The following is a 22,800-nucleotide window of genomic DNA, read 5'->3' on the forward strand; positions in this document are numbered from 1 at the left end:
GCTTCTCATTGTTCTGTCGCTACACTGAGAAATCAGCTTAGGACTGCCTCACCTCACTGTCTCACAGCTTCAAGGCCCCTGGGCCAGTTTAAGTTGGTGAACGAGAGTTAACATTTAAGGTGCAAGTGCCAGTGGGTCTCACTCCAGAGATCTGAGCCTATCATCCAACCTGACCCTCCCAGTGCTGTACTGAGGGAGTGCTGAACTGTTGGATGTGCCGATGAGAATAAACAGAGGCCCAGGCTGCCTTCTCAAATGGATGTAAAAGATTCCACTGCCAATATTCCGGGAAAGGCAGAGGACTTCTTGCCAGGGTCCTGGACCGACATTTAGCCTTAAACAGATGATCCAGTCATTGATCTTATTGCTGTTTGTGGCAGCTTGCTATGCTACCAAAACTGGCAGCCTTAATTCCTATATTACAATAGTGACTGCATTTCACAAATATTTAATTGGCTAGAAAGCGCTTTGGGATGTCCTGAGGTTCTGAAAGGTTCCATGCAAGTTCTTTTTAAAATAAATATTTGCACCATAAACAGCAGCAGTAAGACAACAAATCTCTCCATCAGCCTGTGCACACTGTGCTCGGTATCTGCCTGAACTACAGTGACCCCGCCGTAGATCACTGGGTTCCCATGTCACTGAGAAAGGTCCTCTTACCTTCTGTTGTTGCTTTAAATTCTTTGTAGACCACGACCGCTGGCCGCCTGCCCCTGAGAGCAGGAACTCTGCCGTTCTGGCTGCTTTCCTCTCGGGAAAACTTCCTTCAAAATTATGAGCAGTCTCAGGAGCGTCTCCAGGACACCGCACCATCATCCAGTATTTTCAATTGTTTACCCTGAAATTTATACAATTGTACTGATTTTTGTGTGGCAGATTTTTAAAGAATGCTTAGCCAAGAAATGTCAAAGCAATAAACTGGGAGAGAACTTTAAGTAGCATTACTCAGAAGGACTGATCCTTTAACACGGACACGGAATAAAAGCTGCCTTAAATTCTGAATTTTAGTTACATCCACTGAAAACTACATTGAGTTTTCTTGGTTGATAAAACGAGAGGACAAGAATATAAAAGTGCAGTTTTGCAAGAGTTGTTCAAAGCCCAGGTTTGTTCACATCTGGAGCCTTGTCCACAGTTCTGGGCATCATCCTGTACAGAGAGGCCCTGGAGGACAGAATCACGGAATCATTATGGTGCTGAAGGAGGCTATTCAGCTCATCATGTCTGCATCGGCTCTCCAAATGAGCATTATGACTCAGTGCCAATCTCCTGCCTTTTCCTTGTACCCCTGCACATTGTTTCTATTTAAATAATCATCCAATGCCCTCTTGAATGCCTGAATTGAACCTGCCTCCACCACATTTCCGGGCAGTGCATTCCAAACCCTAACTACTCGCTGTGTGAAAAAGCTTTTTCTCACATCACATTGGCTTCTTTTGCAAATCACTAACTCACAACACACAACACACAGTCCCCAGAATATTACCAGGGTTCCAAGGGTTGGACTATGAGATTACATAAACTGTGTTCTGAAGAGGAGCCATATTCAGCTTGAAACATTAATTCTTCCTCTCTCCACAGAGGCTGCGAGGTCTGCTGATATTTCCAGCACTTTCTATTTTTAATTACATAAACTTGGCTTCTTTTCCCTGGGATACAGGAGTTTAAGGGTTGAATTGATTGAGGTTTTTAGGATTTTAAAGGGGGGTTTGATAGGGCAGATAGAAACTTGACCCACTGGTGGGGAACGGATTCTAGGCAGTGACGTAACATTCAATCAGATTCAAGCCACTCAGGAGATGGGTTGTAAACACTTCTTCAAGGCACTGTTTAAATGAGGAAGTCTCTCAGAAAGCAGTGGATGCTAGCTCAATTAAACTTCTTAAATCCGAGATCAGGAACATTTTGTTAGGCAAGGAGAGTAAGGGACGTAGAGTCAAGGTGCGTGGAACAAATTCAGTTAATGATCAGCCTTGACCCACTCAAAGGTAGAGCAGGTTAGAGGGGCTGAATGGCCACTTCTGTTCATATGATGAAGGCCCATCTCAACCTTTCAGACAAACTGCTGCCCATTGCTGCTTTCACTGTGTGAACAATCAAACACTCCCAGGACAGCTACAGCACAGGGTTAGATACAGATTAAAGCTCCCTCTACACTGTCCCCATCAAACACTCCCAGGACAGGTACAGCACGGGGTTAGATACAGAGTAAATCTCCCTCTACACTGTCCCCATCAAACACTCCCAGGACAGGTACAGCACGGGGTTAGTTACAGAGTAAAGCTCCCTCGGCACTGTCCCCATCAAACACTCCCAGGACAGGTACAGCACGGGGTTAGATATAGGGTAAAGCTCCCTCTACACATTCCCCATCAAACATTCCCAGGAGAGGTACAGCATGGGGTTAGATACAGAGTAAAGCTCCCTCGGCACTGTCCCCATCAAACACTCCCAGGACAGGTACAGCACGGGGTTAGACACAGAGTAAAGTTTCCTCTACACTGTCCCCATCAAACACTCCCAGGACAGGTACAGCACGGGGTTAGATACAGAGTAAAGCTCCCTCTACATTGTCCCCATCAAACACTCCCAGGACAGGTACAGCACGGGGTTAGATACAGAGTAAAGCTCCCTCTACACTGTCCCCATCAAACACTCCCAGGACAGGTACAGCACGGGGTTAGACACAGAGTAAAGTTTCCTCTACACTGTCCCCATCAAACACTCCCAGGACAGGTACAGCACAGGGTTAGATACAGAGTAAAGTTTCCTCTACACTGTCCCCATCAAACACTCCCAGGACAGGTACAGCACGGGGTTAGATACAGATTAAAACTCCCTCTACACTGTCCCCATCAAACACTCCCAGGATAGGTACAGCACGAGGTTAGATACAGGGTTGTTTGTAATTCATTCACGGGATGTGGGTGTCACTGGCTGGGCCAGCATTTATTGCCCATCCCTAATTGCCCCTTGAGAAGGTGGTGGTGAGCTGTCTTCCTGAACCGCTGCAGTCCATGTGGTGTGGGTACACCCACAGTGCTGTTAGGGAGGGAGTTCCAGGATTTTGACCCAGCGACAGTGAAGGAACGGTGATATATTTCCAAGTCAGGATGGTGAGTTACTTGGAAGGGAACCTCTAGGTGGTGGTGTTCCCACGTACCTGCTGCCCTTGTCCTTCTAGATGGTAGTGATTGTGGGTTTGGAAGGTGCTGTCTAAGGAGCCTTGGTGATTCCTGCAGTGCATCTTGTAGGTGGTACACACACTGCTGCTACTGTGTGTCGGTGGTGGAGGGAGTTAATGTTTGTAGATGAGGTGTTAATCAAGTGGGCTGCTTTGTCCTGGATGGTGTCAAGCTTGAGCGTTGTTAGAGCTGCACTTATCCAGGCAAGTGGGGAGTATTCCATTACACTCCTGACGTGTGCCTTGTAGATGGTGGACAGGCTTTGGGGAGTCAGGAGGTGACTTACTGCAGGATTCCCAGCCTCTGACCTGCTCTTGTAGCCACAGTATTTATATGGCTAGTCCAGTCCAGTTTCTGGTCAATGGTAACCCCCAGGATTTTGATAGAGATTCAGTGATGGTAATGCTATTGAACATCAAGGGGCAATAGTTGGCTTCTCTCTTGTTGGAGATGGTCATTGGCTGACACTTGTGTGGTGCAGATGTTACTTGCCTCTCGCCAGCCAAGCCTGGATATTGTCCAGGTCTTGCTGCATTTGGACATGGACTGCTTCAGTGTCTGATGAATTGTGAATGGTGCTGAACATTGTGCAATCTTCAGCTTCAATCTTCTTCTCACCTTATGTTGGAAGGAAGGTCATTGATGAAGCAGCTGTAGATGGTTGGGCCGAGGACACTACCCTGAGGAACTCCTGCAGTGATGTCCTGGAGCTGAGATGATTGACTTCCAACAACCACAACCATCTTCCTTTGTGCTAGGTATGACTCCCAACTAGCAGAGTTTGTTTCCCCTGATTCCTATTGACTCCAGTTTGCTAGGGCTCCTTGATGCCACACTCGGTCAAATGCGGCCTTGATGCCAAGGGCAGTCACTCTCACCTCACCTCGGGAGTTCAGCTCTTTTGTCCGTGTTTGAACCATGGCTGTAATGAGGTCAGGAGCTGAGTGGCTCTGGCGGAACCCAAACTGGGCATCAGTGAGCAGGTTATTGCTAAGTAAGTGCTGCTTGATAGCACTGTTGATGACCCCTTCCATTATTTTACTGATGATGGAGAGTAGACTGATGGGGCGGTAATTGACTGGGTTGGATTTGTCTTGCTTTTTGTGTACAGGACATACCTGGGCAATTTTCCACATAGCCGGGTAGATGCCAGTGTTGTAGCTGTACCAGAACAGCTTGGCTAGGGGTGTAGCAAGTTCTGGAGCACAAGTCTTCATTACTATTGCTGGAATGTTGTCAAGTTCCATAGCCTTTACAGTATCCAGTGCCTTCAGCCATTTCACATGGAGTGAATCGAATTGGCCGAAGACTGGCATCTGTGATGCTGGGGACCTCCGGAGGAGGCCAAGATGGATCATCCACTCCGTACTTTTGGCTGAAGATTGTTGCCAATGCCTCATCTTTTGCATTGATGTGTCTGGGCTCCTCCATCATTGAGGATGGGGATATTTGTGGAGCCTCCTCCTCCAGGGGGTTGTTTAATTGTCCACCACCGTTCATGACTGGATGTGGCAGGACTGCAGAGCTCAGGTCTGATCCCATTGGTTGTGGGATCGCTTAGCCCTATCACTTGCCGCTTACACTGTTTGGCACGCAAGTAGTCCTGTGTTATAGCTTCAGCAGGTTGACACCTCATTTTTAGGTATGTCTGGTGCTGCTCCTGACATGCCCTTCTGCACTCTTCATTGAACCAGGGTTGATCCCCTGGCTTGATGGTAATGGTAGAGTGGGGGATATGCCAGGCCATGAGGTTACAGATTGTGTTCATGTACAATTCTGCTGCTGCTGATGGCCCATGGCGCCTCATGGATGCCCAGTCTCAAGTTGCTAGATCTGTTCGAAATCTATCCCTTAACAGTGGTAGTGCTACACAACATGATGGAAGGTATCCTCAATGTGAAGGCAGGACTTTGTCTCCACAATGAAGGTGTTGTGGTCACTCCTACCGATACTGTCATGGACAGATGCATCTGCAGCAGGCAGGTTGGTGAGGATGAGGTCAAGTATGTTTTTCCCTCACCACCTACCGCAGACCCAGTCTAGCAGCTCTGTCCTTTAGGACTTAGCAGATCAATCAGCAGTGGTGCTACCGAGCCACTGTGAAGGACATTGAAGTCCCCCACCCAGAGTACATTCTGTACCCTTGCCACCCTCAGTGCTTCCTTCAAGTGGTGTTCAACATGGAGGAGCATTGATTCATCAGCTGAGGGAGGGCAGTACGTGGTAATCTGGAGGTTTCCTTACCCATGTTTGACCTGATGCCACGATACTTCATGGAGTCCGGAGTCAATGTTGAGGACTCCCAGGGTAACTCCCTCCTGACTGTATACCACTGAGCCACCACCTCTGCTGGGTCTGTCCTGCTGGTGGGACAGGACATACCCAGGGATGGTGATGGTGGTGTCTGGGACATTATCTGTAAGGAATGATTCTGTGAGGATGACTATGTCAGGCTGTTGCTTGACTAGTCTGTGAGACAGCTCTCCCAATTTTGGCACTAGCCCCCAGATGTCTTTAAGGAGGATTTTGCAGGGTTGACAGGGCTGAGTTTGCCGTACCGTTTCCAGTGCTGAGGTCGATGGCGGGTGGTCCGTCCGGTTCCTTTTTTGTGACTTTGTAATGGTTTGATATAACTGAGTGGCCATTTCACAGTCACATTGCTGTGGGTCTGGAAAGGTCACGACAACAGATTTCCTTCCCTAATGGACAATGGTTTGTTTCATGGTCATCGTTAGACTTTTAATTCCAGATTTTTAAAATTCAATTCAAATTCCACCATCTGCTGTGGTGTCTCTGAATCATTAGTCCAGCGACAATACCACTACACCACCGCTGCCCTGTAAAGCTTCCTCTACACTGTCCCCATCAAACACTCCCAGGACAGGTACAGCACGGGGTTAGATACAGAGTAAAGCTCCCTCTACACCGTCCCCATCAAACACTCCCAGGACAGGTACAGCACGGGATTAGATACAGAGTAAAGCTCCCTCTACACTGTCCCCATCAAACACCCTCAGGACAGGTACAGCACGGGGTTAGATACAGAGTAAAGCTCCCTCTACACTGTCCCCATCAAACACTCCCAGGACAGGTACAGCATGGGGTTAGATACAGAGTAAAGCTCCCTCTACACTGTCCCCATCAAACACTCCCAGGACAGGTACAGCACGGGGTTAGATACAGAGTAAAGTTCCCTCTACACTGTCCCCATCAAACACTCCCAGGACAGGTACAGCAGGGGGTTAGATACAGAGTAAAGCTCCCTCTACTCTGTCCAGTCAATGTGTGTGCCTCACCATCAGAATAATGCTCTACTGGCTTTCACAATTGTATGTTTTCTGTCTCTGGATCAACGGGAGACTCAATCTGCACAGGTGTAGCACAGACTTCAGTGGCCGGACTGTAATTGTTAGTCTCAGTGCTGTATTGGCCAGTGAACATGCTGCAACCACCTGATGCTGATGAGCTGGGAGAGACGTGCTCCATGAGAAATCAATTCCATAGCCAACTTCTCAGGAAGGGCACATGAAGCAGAGTCCAATAAGGAAACACACCGACATTTAGAAAAGAAGATATTTAATTATTTCAACAATATCCCAATGAAGAGCCATCATGATAAATACCCCCAAAAAAAATCATTGCACATTTGGCTTCTCAATATGAAACACTGGGCTGTCATGTTGCAGCCAGTATGAAATCAGGTTATCAAGCTGCCTTCCACATCTCCCAGTGCCAGCTTCCCCCAGTTATCACCCACTCATTTCCTGAAACGTTTGAAGAGAGGGTGGATGTTCTTGCCAAAACTCTTGCTCCGATGATACTCCAAGTAAACAGTGTCATCAGCTCCCGATATGGAGCTCATTGTACCAAAACGCCGCGAAACCTAAAAGAGAGGAAGACAGTTTAATGGCAGGAGCCAGAACAGAAAATGGGGACTCAGCCTAGATTGTGGCAATAAATGATCAAATGGTGTCTCCTCTGCTCACTTGTCCATCGTGATTTATTTGTCACAGTTTCACTTGTGCCAGAAGGTTGTGGGTTCAAGTTCTACTCCAGAGGCTTGAGCACAATTTTCAGACTGACATTTCCATTGTAGTACTGAGGGAGTGCTGCACTATCAGAGGGTCAGTACTGAGGGAGTGCTGCACTGTCAGAGGGTCAGTACAGAGGGAGTGCTGCACTGTCAGAGGGTCAGTACAGAGGGAGTGCTGCACTGTCAGAGGGTCAGTACTGAGGGAGTGCTGCACTGTCAGAGGGTCAGTACTGAGGGAGTGCTGCACTGTCAGAGGGTCAGTACTGAGGGAGTGCTGCACTGTCAGAGGGTCAGTACAGAGGGAGTGCTGCACTGTCAGAGGGTCAGTACTGAGGGAGTGCTGCACTGTCAGAGGGTCAGTACTGAGGGAGTGCTGCACTGTCAGAGGGTCAGTACTGAGGGAATGCTGCACTGTGAGAGGGTCAGTACTGAGGGAGTGCTGCACTGTCAGAGGGTCAGTACTGAGGGAGTGCTGCACTGTCAGAGGGTCAGTACTGAGGGAGTGCTGCACTGTCAGAGGGTCAGTACTGAGGGAGTGCTGCACTGTCAGAGGGTCAGTACTGAGGGAGTGCTGCACTGTCAGAGGGTCAGTACTGAGGGAGTGCTGCACTGTCAGAGGGTCAGTACTGAGGGAGTGCTGCACTGTCAGAGGGTCAGTACTGAGGGAGTGCTGCACTGTCAGAGGGTCAGTACTGAGGGAGTGCTGCACTGTCGGAGGGTCAGTACTGAGGGTGTGCTGCACTATCAGAGGGTCAGTACTGAGGGAGTGCTGCACTGTCAGAGGGTCAGTGCTGAGGGAGTGCTGCACTGTCAGAGGGTCAGTACTGAGGGAGTGCTGCACTGTCAGAGGGTCAGTACTGAGGGAGTGCTGCACTGTCAGAGGGTCAGTACTGAGGGAGTGCTGCACTGTCGGAGGGTCAGTACTGAGGGTGTGCTGCACTATCAGAGGGTCAGTACTGAGGGAGTGCTGCACTGTCAGAGGGTCAGTGCTGAGGGAGTGCTGCACTGTCAGAGGGTCAGTACTGAGGGAGTGCTGCACTGTCAGAGGGTCAGTACAGAGGGAGTGCTGCACTGTCAGAGGGTCAGTACTGAGGGAGTGCTGCACTGTCAGAGGGTCAGTACTGAGGGAATGCTGCACTGTGAGAGAGTCAGTACTGAGGGAGTGCTGCACTGTCAGAGGGTCAGTACTGAGGGAGTGCTGCACTGTCAGAGGGTCAGTACTGAGGGAGTGCTGCACTGTCAGAGGGTCAGTACTGAGGGAGTGCTGCACTGTCAGAGGGTCAGTACTGAGGGAGTGCTGCACTGTCAGAGGGTCAGTACTGAGGGAGTGCTGCACTGTCAGAGGGTCAGTACTGAGGGAGTGCTGCACTGTCAGAGGGTCAGTACTGAGGGAGTGCTGCACTGTCAGAGGGTCAGTACTGAGGGAGTGCTGCATTGTCAGAGGGTCAGTATTGAGGGAGTGCTGCACTGTCAGAGGGTCAGTATTGAGGGAGTGCTGCACTGTCAGAGGGTCAGTACTGAGGGAGTGCTGCACTGTCAGAGGGTCAGTACTGAGGGAGTGCCCCCCAATCAGAATTTGCTCCTCTTTGGTTCCACATCACAGCAGGCCTAGTGAATCAGCGGTTAGCTGTGGAAGATATCTGTAATCGTTTAATTTCACTAACCTATTGGCAAGTCCACACTCGGGTAATTATCCAGGTGAAACAGTAATCTTCAACACACACGGTCTTAAAGCAGATTCACACCTCTTCCTGTCAGTGACTGCCCCCATTCTGCAGCTCAGCAATCACACTGGAGGTTCTTACCTGCCCTGACTTTGACCCAAATTCTCCCTGCACCACCTCCTCCTCCGCATCGAGGTCCGAGGCTGCCAGAACCTTCTGTAGAAGCTGCTGCTGTTCATCCTTTGTAGCAAAAGCCAAATCCTCCTCATCCATTCCTGCTAGTTTTGTAATGACCTGCAGAGTGAGGGAGAGAGTGAAACCCTCACACTTCTCATGCACAGTTTGAGATGATTTAACTGAAATCAGTGAGGTAGTAACTAGAGGGTCTGAATTAACCAGCAAAAAGAGCAGTGAAGCTTTGGGAGTAAGCATTGGACCATGGGGCTGAGATTGGGCCTCCGGACTGATCATGGTGGGGGGGAAAAGAGAGATCGAGCCCCAGCCCAGCGGGGGTTTGGGGGGGGGGGCGGTGGGGCTGATCACGGGCACCGAGCCCTGAGCTAAGAGGGGTCGAGCCCCTTCAGTAAAGACAAGGAGGAACCTGAACATGGAAATTCAGCAGAACAGATACGAAGCCTGTCACAATGTCCCAGTGCTGGGTTCATGGAGAGATGATGATATTTGTGGCCTCTGCTCATTTGCCATCACGAGAATGGACGATAAACCCGCTCATTTTTCACCAACTATTTCTGCTCTGAAGGGTTTTTCCTGCTGCTTCTGTTTGAGGCGATACTGCAGAATAAGGCCGGGCCGAGGAACTCAATAAGATCCATTCGTATCACCCTATAGTATAACGGTCTGCGCCCTGGCAGCCAAAGGACATAGGAACTTGGGGACAGGAGTAGGCTATTTGGCCTCGCAAGCCCTGCTAGATCATGGCTGATGATCTACCTAGATGCCATTTTCCCACATGTGCCCCATCCCAGGGTACTAAAGGAGGTGGCCATGGAAATAGTGGATGCGTTGGTTGGCATCTTCTGAAAATTCTGTAGATTCTGGGGCAGTCCCAGGAGATTGGAGAGTGGCAAATCTAACCCCACTATTTCAAAAAGGGAGGGAGGGATAAAACAGGGAATTACAGGCTGGTTAGTCTAACATCAGGTGTAACGAGAATGCTGGAGTCTATTAGAAAGGATGTGATAATAGGACACTTAGAAAATATCAATGGGATTAGACAAAGTCAACATGGGTTTACAAAAGGGAAATCATGTTTGACAAATCTACTGGAGTTTTTTGAGGATGTAACTAGCAGAAAAGATAAGGGAGAACCAGTGGATGTGGTGCATTTGGATTTTCAGAAAGCTTTTGATAAAGTCCCACATAAGAGGTTAATGTGCAAACTTAAAGCACACGGGGTTGGGGGTAATACATTGGCATGGATTGTGACTTGGGTTAGCAGACAAGAGACAGGGAGTAGGCATAAATTGGTCTTTTTCAGAGAGGCAGGCAGTGACTAGTGGGGTACCACAGGGATCAGTGCTTGGGCCCCAGTTATTCACAATATATATCAATAATTTGGATGAGGGAACCAAATATAATATCCCCAAGTTTACTGGCGACATGAAACTTGGTGGCAATGTGAGCGGTGAGGAGGATATTAAGAAGCTTCAAGGCAATTTAGACAGGTTGAGTGAGTGGGCCAATACTTGGCAGATGCAGTATAATGTGGATAAGTGTGAAGTTATCCACTTCAGTAGGGTGGTGAACCTGTGGAATTGTCTACCACAGTGGGTTGTGGAGGCTCAGTCACTGAATATATTTAAGAATAAATGGATAGAGTTCTGGACTCTAAAGGCATCAAGGGGTTTGGAGAGAGAGCGAGCATCTGGCGTTGAGATAGAGGATCAGCCATGATCATAATCAGTGGCAGAGCAGGCTCAAAGGGCTAAACGGCCTACTCCTGCTCCTATTTTCTATGTTTCTTTGTTTCTATTCCCGTATTCCTTGATAGCTCTGTCTAGAGATCTATCGATCTTCGTCTTGAACATACTCAATGACCAAGCCTCCACAGCATCTGGGGCAAAGAATTCCAAAAATTCACTACCCTCCAAGTGAAGAAATTCCTCCTCATCTCAGTCCTAAATGGCCTGCCCGTTATTCTGAGGCTGTGCCCCCTGGTTCTAGACATCCACAGCCAGGGAAAACACCCTTCCTGCATCTATCCAGTCGAACGCTTTAAGAATTTTCTAAGTTCAACAAGGTCACCGCTCATTCTTCTAAACTCCAGAGAATACAGCCCCATCTCAAGTCTCTCCTCATCAGACAATCCTGGTATCCGGGGAATCAGTCTGGTGAACCTTCACTACACTCCCCCTTTGGCAAATACACCCTCCCTTAGGTAAGGAGACCAAATCTGTACAAAATATTCCAGGCGAGATCTCACCAAGGCTCTATCCAATTGCAGCAAGGCACCTTTACTCCTGTACTCTTGCAATAAAGGCCAACGTACCATTTGCCTTCCTAATACCTCGCTGCACCAGCATGTTAGTTTTCAGTGACTCATGAGCAATGACATCCAGTTCCCTTTGGACATTAACACTCCCCATTTAAGGAATACTCTGCATTTCTGTTTTTCCTACCAAGTGGATAACTTCACATTTTTACACATGATATCCCATCTGCCATGTTCCTGCCCTCTCAAATCCTCCTCACAACTTACATTTCCACCTAGTTTAGTGTCATCAACAAACTTGGAAACATTATATTTGGTCCTCACACCCAAATCATTGATATAGATTATGAAGAGCTGGGGCTCGGGCACTGATCCTCACAGTGCCCCACTAGTCACAGCCTGCCAACCTGAGACTGACCCGTTTATTCCTACTCTCTGTTTTCTGTTAATCAATCCTCAATCCACGCCAGTATAATTACCCCCAATCCCAAGTGCTTCAATTCAGTTTACAAACCTCCCTTGTGCAACCTTATCTCTAAAGTCTTCTGAAAATCCAAATATGCCACATCCACTGGTTCTCTTTTACCTATTCTGCTGGTTCCATTCTCAAAAAACTCTAATGGGCTTGTCCAACATGATTTCCTTGTCATAAATCCATGTTGTCTCTGCCTGTAATAGGCCCACGTTTGTCTTTGCTAATCTTATCCTTTGTACATACTTATAGAAGCTTTTACAGTCCATTTTTGTGTTTCTCACTAGTTTACTCTCATATTCTATTTTCTCTTTATCAGTTTCTTGAATCTCTTGCTGAATTTTAAAATGCTCCCAATCCTCAGGCTTACTACTTATTTTGGCAACTTTATAAGCCTCTTCCTTTGACCTAATACAATCTTTAAATTCCTTTAACTTAGCCACCGTTGACTCAGTTTGCCTGCTGGGATTTTTGTGCCTTAAAGAAATGTATATTTGTTGTAAACCACGTTTTAGCTCTTTAAATACGAGCCATTGCCTCTCTATTGCCAAATCTTTTTATGTGTTTTCCCAATCGACTCGAGCCAACTTACCCTTCTCAGCTTCATACTTTCCTTCTTTTTTGTTAACAATCTGGGGGATCACTTACCAGCGGAGGGAGCACTCTCAACCGCGGCTTCAGAGAACAGAGACAGTCCTTCACACCTGTGACCTCCAACCCTGACTCTAACCATGACCAGTGATCCCTGATCCTACCCCATGACATCCAACCTTCACTCTGACCCTACCCCCAACTTAACCGTAAATGTGACCTCGAGGGAAGCTCTGCTCCATTCTCCACCTACCTTAAAACTGTAGCCCTGGTCCACCAGGAACCTCTGCCTCTTTGCAGAGTAGGCCATCTCCTGTGTATCCTGAGACACCAACGAATAGAAGAATGCATTGTACTCCTCAGCAACCATCCCTGTGAGACAGCACAAGATCCAGGACAGAAGCCCATGAGAATCAGACAGTACATGACGAAAGGCAGAATGAGTTCATGATCCCTGCATCTCCTAAACAGGTGAATGGACTTCAAGCACCAAGACAAGCAGCTAATTTAGAATCAGTTCCAACTAATGTTTAGTTGGCAAAGCAAAATACAGGTATCATAGACAATGTGAAAGCAGCCTTTATGGAGGGAAGTTATTGACTGCGAGAGCACCCCCTACACAGACACTTGCAGTCAACACACAGACACTTGCAGACGCCCGCGCACACACAGGCGCATGCGCACACAGACGCGCGCGCGCACACACACGCATGCACAGGCGCACGCGTGGGGGCGCGCACAGACAGACGCGCGGGCGCACGCACACACACAGACGCGCGCACGCACATGCACACAGACGCACGCGCGCACACAGACGCGTGTACGCATGCGCGCATACAGAGACGCACGCGCGCGCACACACACACACAGACACACAATCAGTCATGAATGGTGGTGGACAATCAAACAACTAACAGGAGGAGGCTCCACAAATATCCTCATCCTCAATGATCCGGGTGGGGGGGGGCGGTGCCAGCACATCGGTGCAAATGTAACATTTGCAATCTTTTCCAGCCAGAAGTGTCAAGTAGATGGTCCAACTCATCCTCCTCCAGAGGCCCTCAGCACCACAGATGATAATATTCAGCCAATTTGATTCACCCCATGTGTCGACAAGAAATAGCTGAAGGTACTGGATACTGCAAAGGCTATGGAATCTGAAAACATTCCAGCAACACTACTGAAGACCTGTGCTCCAGAACTAGTCAGGCCCCTAGCCAAGCTGTTCCAGTACAGCTACAAAAGTGGCAATGTGGAAAAACACCCAGGTATGTCCTGTTCACAAAGAGCTGGACAAATCCAATCCACTCAGTTACCGCCCCATCAGTCTACTCTTGATCATCAGTAATGTGAAGAAAGGTGTCATTGACAGTGTGATCAAGCAGCACTGACTCCCCAAAGCCTGTCCACCATCTACAAGGCACAAGTCAGGAGTGTGATGGAATATTCCCCACTTGCCTGGACGAGTGCAGCTCCCACAACACTAAAGGAGCTTGACACCATCCAGGATAAAGCAGCCCCACTTGAATGACAACTCTGTTCACCAACTCAAACATTGACTCCCTCTCACAGTGGCAGCAGTGTGCACCATCTGCAACATGGACTTGCCAAGGATCCTTTGACATCACCTTCCATACCTGTGACCAATGAGAAGGACAAAGGCAGACACATGGGAACAACACCACCTCCAAGTTCCCCTCCAAGCCACACACCATCCTTACTTAGAACTATAGCATCAATCCTTCAGTGTCGCTGGGTCAAAATCCTGGAACTCCCTCTCTAACAGCACTGTGGATGTACTTACCCACATGGACTGCAGCGGCTCAAGAAGGGGGCTCACCACCACTTTCTCGAGGGGCAATTAGGGATGGGCAATAAATGCTGGCCTAGCCAGGGGAGGTCACATCTCATAAACGAATAAAAAATAACACAGCCCCGAACACTCTCAACAACGAAGCAGGGAAGTGAGCTCACTCACCTTTCTTTGCCCGTAATACTCTGCCCAACCTTTGAGCCTCCTGCCGCCTGGATCCTCCGTGTGACGATATTTGTATCAACACATTGGCTTCGGGCAGATCAAATGAGGTGTCACCCACCTACCAAAGATCAGAGTATAAGTGCCACTTCACATTCACCGCATTGCCAATACAGAGTCCGCTGCGGGGAAAGGAACAGGTCCAGTGATGCCTGCACCCATGCACCAACACAGGGGCACTGTTGGCACACACACACACACACACACACACACACACAGGCACCACCCCCACACACACACACACACACACACACACACACATACACACAGGCACCACCCCCACACACACACACATACACACAGGCACCACCCCCACACACACACACAGGCACCACCCCCACACACAGGAACACTTAAACACAGCCAAAACAGCTGAGCACAAAATCCAGCTTCTTTCCTCATTTACCTTTGAGATAAAGATGGTGTTTATTTTTGGGTTGTGAGTGAAGTTCTGCAGAATCTGCATCCTCTCACCTTGTGATGTTGGGCCATAAATGTAAGGCCTGAAATTCAAGAGATGGAGTGACACGAGTTATTCTAAAATTGCAATCCAACAACACATCTTTTACCTCAACACCAAAGTACTGCCAGCCCATAATAACCAAAGTAATTAAATTCAATTCCATAACTTGCCACAGTGGGAACTGAACTCTTAACCCCTGCGGTGCCAGTACAGAATCTGCAAACAGTTACAAACCTGGTTAAAAAGTTATTCAAATTGGTATAGTTATCAGTTAACGTAGTCACTGAATGCACAGGCTGACAGACCATTTCCACCTCAAATCCCGTACACATAGCTGTCAAAGGTAGTTCCTTTTTACTTTGAATAAAGGTTATTATTAATAATGTTAATTGACCTTCAGGAATGGGTTCTTTTAATTTCAACCTATTGGTCACTATTTGTCACCAAATTAACCTTCAGCTTATCCAATCCCTGAGGCAAGCTGGACTCAGTGATCATGGCAGGACATTGGCCGTTTCCCTCTGGCTCTCCGACAGGCAATTCCAGAAGCAGTGTGTAACCGTACCTCACCTGAACACCATCATGTGGAAGGGAAGCAGCTAGCGAGGGAGAGGCAATGACCCAGAATTAGAGCAGGAGGCGGCTCCAAAGGGTAATAGAGGGACTGAGAGAACTGATTGATCTCAGCCATGGAGTGAGGAAGCTGTGTGCTCAATCCAGGAGCTGGCGACCATTGAACAGTTTGCAGTGAACCAGCCACGGTTTCAGCTCCTAGCAACGGCAAAATAAGAGATTTCCGGGAAGCTTCTTTCCAAAGCAAAGCGACAAACTTAGGCTAATAAAAAGAGCAATGGGGACACTGGAGAATGCAAACACAGTGCTCACAGCTGGCAGGCGAGGGAAAGCCTAAGCGGCCTGATGCTGCAGCAGGCACAATCTGCTGGACACCCTCACAGCCAATGCCAGCCTGAACTACCAAACACGTTAACAAACCAGGAGAAGTCTGCCCACTTTCCATGGCCCCCTCCCCCAACCACCACCACCACCACCACCCACCAAAAGGGCAGCTCTGGAAAACCCGACTTCCCTGGTCTCTATAACATAGTGAGCGAGTTTCACTCTGATCCCGAACTTGAAGTGGTTGCAGTAGCTCATTCAGTCGTTACTTACTTGTTTAGTTTGATTGCGTACTCCTTGAGTGCAAACACATTGTCTGCGAACACTATGATCTTGTCATTCCTCCGTTCATGGAAGCGAATCAAGAACTGACAGGCTCTGAACTTGTTGGGGTTCATCACGTAAAGCAGCATTCGCTTCTTTGTCTTAATCGCAACATACTCTCTGTAAAACTCGGGTGACATCGGGCACCAGACCTGCACAACACAGAGTGGAAAGAAAGAGGGGCCTGCTTTTCACAACCACCAGCCATCTCAAAGCGTTTTACAGCCAATGAACGATTTTTGAAGTGTAGTTCCTGTCATAATGTAGGAAGCACGGCAGCCAATTTGCACACAGCAAGGTCCCACAAACTGAAAGGTAACAATGACCCAGATCATCTGTTTTCTTGTGACATTGATTGAGGGATAAATATTGGCCAGAAAACTGTGGAGAACATCGAAAGCAAAAGCAAATTACTGCGGATGCTGGAAACCTGAAATAAGAATAAAAAGTACTGGAAATACTCAGCAGGTCTGGCAGCCTCTGTGGAGAAGGAAACAGTTAATGTTTCAAATGGCGATGACCTTTCATCAGGAGCTCCGATGAAAGGTCATCAATCTGAAACTTTAAATCTGTTTCTCTCTCCACAGATGGTGCCAGGCCGGCTGAGTATTTCCAGTATTTTCCGTTACTCTACTAGGGACAACTCCCCCGCTCTCCTCCGAAATAGTGCCGTGTGATCTTTTACATCCACCTGGTGGCGGGGGGGGGGGGGGGGGGGGGCAGATGGGGCCTCTGTTTAACATCTCATCCAAAGGGGCAATAAGACGGTGCCTGATCATCTCTTCCAAACATCTTCATCTGCAGCAAGTTACTGCATACACAGCAAGATTCCACAAACAGGGCTGACATATGCAAAATGACGAGCGGAGGGGAGAATGAAGAGGTCAGCAGGGCCAGTGCTCTCCCTGTGATTAGATGGTGCAGCACTGAGCAAAGGCAGCCATGAATCAATAACCAATTCCTTAAGAAAAACCACCTGCATTTCTATAGCACCATGCACAATCTCAGGACTTCACAAAACACTTTCTAGCCAATTAAGTCCTTTTGAGTCACTATTGTAATGTAGGAAAATGTAGCCCCAATCTGTACACAGCAAGATCCCACAAACAGGAGTGATAATAACCAGTTTATCTGTTTTAGTGGCATTGTTTAAGGGAGAAATGTTGACCTGGGCACCAGAGAGAACTCCCCTGCTCTCTTTCAAGTAGCAGCCATGGGATCTTTTACTTCTACCCAAGAGGGCAGTCAGGGTTTAATGTCACATCTGAAAGGCAGTGCAGCACTCCCTCAGTACTACGCTGGAACGTAAGCCTGGATTTCCCTGGAGTGGGGCTCGAACTCACAACTCGAAAGGCGAGAGTGCCACCCGCTGAACCATGGCTGGCCACCTCTTCCGAACCAACAAGCTGTCATTTAGACCAACATGACAGCCAGTTACACAAAGGCCTTGGGTGATGTTCAGATATTTTTGCTGAGGAGACACCAGGAGAACTCACTTCTCTTTATTACTGCCATGAGATCTGAGAGTCCTATATCCCCAGAACACATTCGACACCTCAATCAATGGATGGTGCCTCTGTCGGTGCCAGCATTTCTTAACTGCTAATTCTCTATAACCCTTTTCTCAGTCCCATATCCTGAAGGCCTGGGCTCTGGCTGGGACACAGCCCACATGCACGAGGTGGCTCATATCACACTGACCAAAGAATGACTTGTGTATTGAACCAAGGGACAAACACAGGGAGGGGAGAAACCTGTTGTCCTCACCCTGTCTGGACCTGAGAGAGACTCTGGTCCCACACTGATATGGTTGACTTTTAACTGCCATCAAATGTCCTCTAGCACAACACTGAGTTGTGTCAAACCACCTTCTGCAGCAGAACAAAGAGGAGGCCAGTCAGCACCACAATCACAGGGCAACTCGGGGGTTGGTAATAAATGCCAGCCTTGCCAGTGATGCCCACATCCTGAGAAGGAATGAACATAAATCAGCAGCCGGGCAACAGCGATTGTTAACAGTGGAATACAAACTCCTGCTCTCTGGGTTATCAGTCCAGGAGCATAATTCATCCACAACAATACCTGTTCTGGGTTAAATCTGAAGATCACCCATAAAACTGTGTTCGCAGCCTGCTAGAAGATTACCAATAATATCTTCTGGTAAGGTAACCATACTGATTCCTAGCGCTCATCATGCAAAGGATTAGCCCTAAGCATCCTGCAGATGGCCAATGTAATTCTAGTGATTCCTCCTTCCTCTGTCAGTGACTCACCTCAGCACACTGCACCTTGGCAATGTAACCACTGTTCTGCAGCTCCATCCAGTTGGCTTCAAAGAGTTTTGGCCCAATGAGGAAATTCAGGTCAACAATTTTGTCATCTTCCCGGACCAGAGTGGCAGTCAGCCCCAGTTTGCAGTGAGCTTGTACAATGGTAAGAACACGCCGGAACATTTTTGCTGGAAGGAACAAAGAACTGGAATCATCAGCATTAACACAGCAACTGAACACACATATAATCAACAATCAGTGTGCAAGTTGCGCTCCACTTTCAGGCACCCAGTATTAGAAAGAAGTACTGTGCTAATTGAGCACTGCATGGGTTAAATACGAGTAAATCTCCCTCTACACCTTCCACATAAACACTCCCAGGACAGGTACAGCACGGGGTTAGATACAGAGTAAAGCTCCCTCTATACTGTCCCCATCAAACACTCCCAGGGCAGGTACAACATGGGGTTAGATATAGAGTAAAGCTCCCTCTACACTGTCCCCATCAAACACTCCAAGGACAGGTACAGCACGGGGTTAGATCCAGAGTAAAGCTCCCTCTACACTGTCCCCATCAAACACTCCAAGGACAGGTACAGCACGGGGTTAGATACAGAGTAAAGCTGCCTCTACACTGTCCCCATCAAACACTCCAAGGACAGGTACAGCACGGGGTTAGATACAGAGTAAAGCTCCCTCTACACTGTCCCCATCAAACACTCCAAGGACAGGTACAGCTCGGGGTTTGATACAGAGTAAAGCTGCCTCTACACTGTCCCCATCAAACACTCCCAGGACGGGTACAGCACGGGGTTAGATACAGAGTAAAGCTCCCTCTACACTGTCCCCATCAAACACTCCCAGGACAGGTACAGCACGGGGTTAGATACAGAGTAAAGCTGCCTCTACACTGTCCCCATCAAACACTCCCAGGACAGGTACAGCACGGGGTTGGATACAGAGTAAAGCTCCCTCGACACTGTCCCCATCAAACACTCCCAGGACAGCTGGTGCTCGGATTTGCATGGCGTATCCCTGAAGGGAAGTTTAAAACTGCAGCTCTCAGTTACTGTGTCCTGAATGTAATTTTGATTTACTGAACACACCTGCCATTCATGGGCTGGGGTGAGCCTGTGACAGGCTGCAGTCATTACCTGGAATTGTGTGCACCTCATCGAGAAGCATCAAACCCCATTCCTGGCTCTTCATCCACTCCATCACCCGCTCCGCTTCCCAGGAACGTTTGGTTGTGTGTCCCAACATGGAGTAAGTGCTGATGGCGATCGAGCAGCCAATTGGCTTGTCCTTGGCATCTGAAGTGAAGCGGCAGATCTGGCTGTCATCAATGGTCGACCACATTTTGAACTGTGACTTCCACTGCTCCACAGACACAGCTGAGGTACAGAGGACCAGACATCGCTTCCGAACCGTGCAAGCTGCTGTTACACCCACCAGGGACTTCCCAGCACCTGGGGAGAGCAATGGGAATCACATCTTTAACTCAAATTTAATAATTAATAAGGATCAGCAGATAAACAACTCTATGCAACATCGCTTACCACCACCAGACATCGCAGTTATCGTGGGAGTGCTGCACAGTCAGAGGGTCAGTGCTGTGGGGGTGCTGCACTGTCAGAGGGTCAGTGCCGTGGGAGTGCTGCACAGTCAGAGGGTCAGTGCCGTGGGGGTGCTGCACAGTCAGAGGGTCAGTACTGAGGGAGTCTGCACTGTCAGAGGGTAGGTACTGAGGGAGTGCTGCACTGTCAGAGGGTGAGTACTGAGGGAGTGCTGCACTGTCAGAGGGACAGTACTGAGGGAATGCTGCACTGTCAGAGGGTCAGTACTGAGGGAGTGCTGCACAGTCAGAGGGTCAGTGCTGTGGGGGTGCTGCACAGTCAGAGGGTCAGTACTGAGGGAGTACTGCACTGTCAGAGGGTCAGTACTGAGGGAGTGCTGCACTGTCAGAGGGTCAGTACTGAGGGAGTGCTGCACTGTCAGAGGGTCAGTACTGAGGGAGTGCTGCACTGTCTTTCAGATGAAACATTTAACTGTCTGTTATAACTGACAGATTTTAAAATTTGTATTCGAGAAGAATGAAATCAAACAGACCCATCTTGTGAGAAACTCAGTGTTCCAAATTCTCGAGCAGGGCTCCTGGTTAAAACGTGCAGAGATAACCTATAGAGCTTGAGGCAAGCAGATGCAGAATCTGAAAGTCTGAACAGAGTTCCCGATACTCACCGCAGGGAAGGACAATAACACCTGACCTGGCACGGCCATTCCCAAACATTTTCCGCAGGCTCTTTTCCTGATAAGGCCGGAGCACAGCTGTGGGCTTTAGATCGATGTTAACATCCGGGTTGATGGTATCATTCCTGAAATCGTACTCTGCCAGTAGTGGGTACTCCATGTGAATACAGCGTTTCTGCAGCTCCTCAATCATTTCCTAGGGGAAGGCAGAGTTTGGAAACGGATTCCTCCAGACCAGAAAACCGTGAAATACAAAGAAACAAACAGGATTGCAGCATGTCCCACAGGGCTTCTCATTTAGAGTCTCCAATCAGACTGGTCCAGCCCCCAGGTCAACTGAGAAACAGGAGGATGTCACTACAGAGTGACACGTTTAAATAGACAGATTAGCTTATAGATATGGACCTAGGAATTTATCATGGTAAACATGGGCAGGAAGTGCATGCAGAGGCCTGATCTTTAAATTATTATACAGGCACTCAAACCCTGAAAATAAATCTTGTTAGTAACCACTGGCCTGCCTGTTACAGAGGAGCGACTATCTAACTCAGCACAAACGTAGCCCGACTATCCAGTCCCTGTATTTTATTTAGCATGGGTTACGTAGAATTTTACAACACAGAAACAGACCATTCAGCCCAACTGGTCTGTGCTGTGTTTATATCCTCCACACAAGCTTCCAACTAATTTACTTCATTTCACCCTATCAGCATAAACTTCCACTCATTTGTCCCCTGTGCTTATCAAGCTTCTCCTGAACGGTGGCAGGGCAGTGAGTTCAACATTCTCACCCCTCGCTGGGGAAACAAGTTTCTCCCAAATCCTGATCGGATTTATTAGCCGAACAAAGTTATAAGTCATCACCTGCTTGACTTCAAAGGACACTGTCTGCAGCTCCTCCTCCTCTTCCTCTTCCTTGTCCATCTGTTCATAGAAATCAAACAGGTCTGCAGGGACGTCAGTCTTACTCGGGGTGGGCTCCACACTCCGTGATGTTGAAGCTGCTCCATTATTCTGCACAGGTTTTGGCATCTGTGAAAAAGAACGCTGTACGTGACTGTACTAGGGCGAAACCCCGAGACTCCAACTCCCACTCTCTGCAGGAGCCACAGAAACACCAAAAGCTGCCAATTCAATCCTGAACATGGCAAATTGTAGCTAAATCAGGTCCCCTAATTCAACACCAGCTGGTATTCCCATTCAGCCAGCGCTCTCCAGCACGAGGCTAAGAGATAAATTGGGAAAATGCCACTCTCATGCAGCAGGCAGCATTCCTCACGCAAACTGAGTGATTTCTCTGGGACAGCGTAGAGGGAGATTTACTCTGTGTCTAACCCCGTGCTGTACCTGTCCTGGGATTGTTTGATGGGGACAGTGTAGAGGGAGCTTTACTCTGTATCTAACCCCGTGCTGTACCTGTCCTGGGAGTGTTTGATGGGGACAGTATAAAGGGAGATGTACCTGTCCTGGGAGTGTTTGATGGGGACGGTGTAGAAGGAGCTTTACTCTGTGTCTATGCTCCTGCTGTACCTGTCCTGGGAGTGTTTGATGGGGCCGGTGTAGAAGGAGCTTTACTCTGTGTCTATGCTCCTGCTGTACCTGTCCTGGGAGTGTTTGATGGGGACAGTGTAGAGGGAACTTTACTCTGTATCTAACCCCCTGCTGTACCTGTCCTGGAAGTGGGGACAGAGTAGAGGGAGCTTTACTCTGTGTCTAACAGAGCCAAGGAGGGATCAATGGATATACTGAGCAAGTTTGCTGATGAGTTTATTGGGCCATGTGATCTTTTCCTGTTTCTGAAATTTTCTGTGTTCGAATGAAGTGATCAAGAGTTTGGAATCCACCCAACTTCACATTCACTTACCAACATGGCAGATTTACTGGACACTGTACCCATGATGAGTTCAGTTTCGTCACCTTCTGCTGTTCTCAGACGACACATCTTTATGATCTTGTCCTGCAACAGCCTCTGGATCACATCGGGATGTGTGCTCTCCACAAAGTACCTGCCCAGGAAAGAAACTCCCAGTCAAACCAGAATATGTCCATGATGAGGGGCCAATGCCAGCCAGTTTCACACCATCTCCTGCTTCAAACATCCTCAAACTGGCTCACTGGGTGCAGCATTAGCACTCCCTCAGTACTGAGCCCCTGGCCATGCAGC

At 48.4% G+C, this 22,800-nt stretch overlaps 2 protein-coding genes across 3 annotated transcripts in view; one reads left to right on the plus strand and one right to left on the minus strand.

The window, feature by feature from the left end:
• pecr (peroxisomal trans-2-enoyl-CoA reductase) overlaps window positions 1-930 on the plus strand; it is a 33,311-nt gene extending 32,381 nt beyond the window's left edge. The window contains exon 8 of the mRNA XM_041200143.1: window positions 690-930. Within this exon, the coding sequence (XP_041056077.1) occupies window positions 690-778 (89 nt within the window). The 3' untranslated portion in view covers window positions 779-930. The remainder of the gene's footprint in view (window positions 1-689) is intronic.
• A 5,814-nt stretch (window positions 931-6,744) lies between these two features.
• The window catches only part of ercc3 (excision repair cross-complementation group 3), a 32,056-nt gene continuing 16,000 nt past the window's right edge, over window positions 6,745-22,800 (minus strand). For both annotated transcript variants that reach the window (XM_041201604.1, XM_041201605.1), the window contains 11 exons: window positions 22,501-22,642; window positions 21,501-21,668; window positions 20,628-20,832; window positions 19,541-19,855; window positions 18,390-18,574; window positions 16,066-16,268; window positions 14,839-14,935; window positions 14,376-14,493; window positions 12,651-12,769; window positions 9,024-9,176; window positions 6,745-7,068 (listed from right to left, as the gene is read on the minus strand). In XM_041201604.1, coding sequence (XP_041057538.1) covers window positions 6,943-7,068; window positions 9,024-9,176; window positions 12,651-12,769; window positions 14,376-14,493; window positions 14,839-14,935; window positions 16,066-16,268; window positions 18,390-18,574; window positions 19,541-19,855; window positions 20,628-20,832; window positions 21,501-21,668; window positions 22,501-22,642 — 1,831 coding nt within the window. In that variant the 3' untranslated portion in view covers window positions 6,745-6,942. The remainder of the gene's footprint in view (window positions 7,069-9,023; window positions 9,177-12,650; window positions 12,770-14,375; window positions 14,494-14,838; window positions 14,936-16,065; window positions 16,269-18,389; window positions 18,575-19,540; window positions 19,856-20,627; window positions 20,833-21,500; window positions 21,669-22,500; window positions 22,643-22,800) is intronic.

The sequence above is a fragment of the Carcharodon carcharias genome, chromosome 12, assembly GCF_017639515.1.
Source record: "Carcharodon carcharias isolate sCarCar2 chromosome 12, sCarCar2.pri, whole genome shotgun sequence".
Taxonomy (NCBI): Eukaryota; Metazoa; Chordata; class Chondrichthyes; order Lamniformes; family Lamnidae; genus Carcharodon; species Carcharodon carcharias.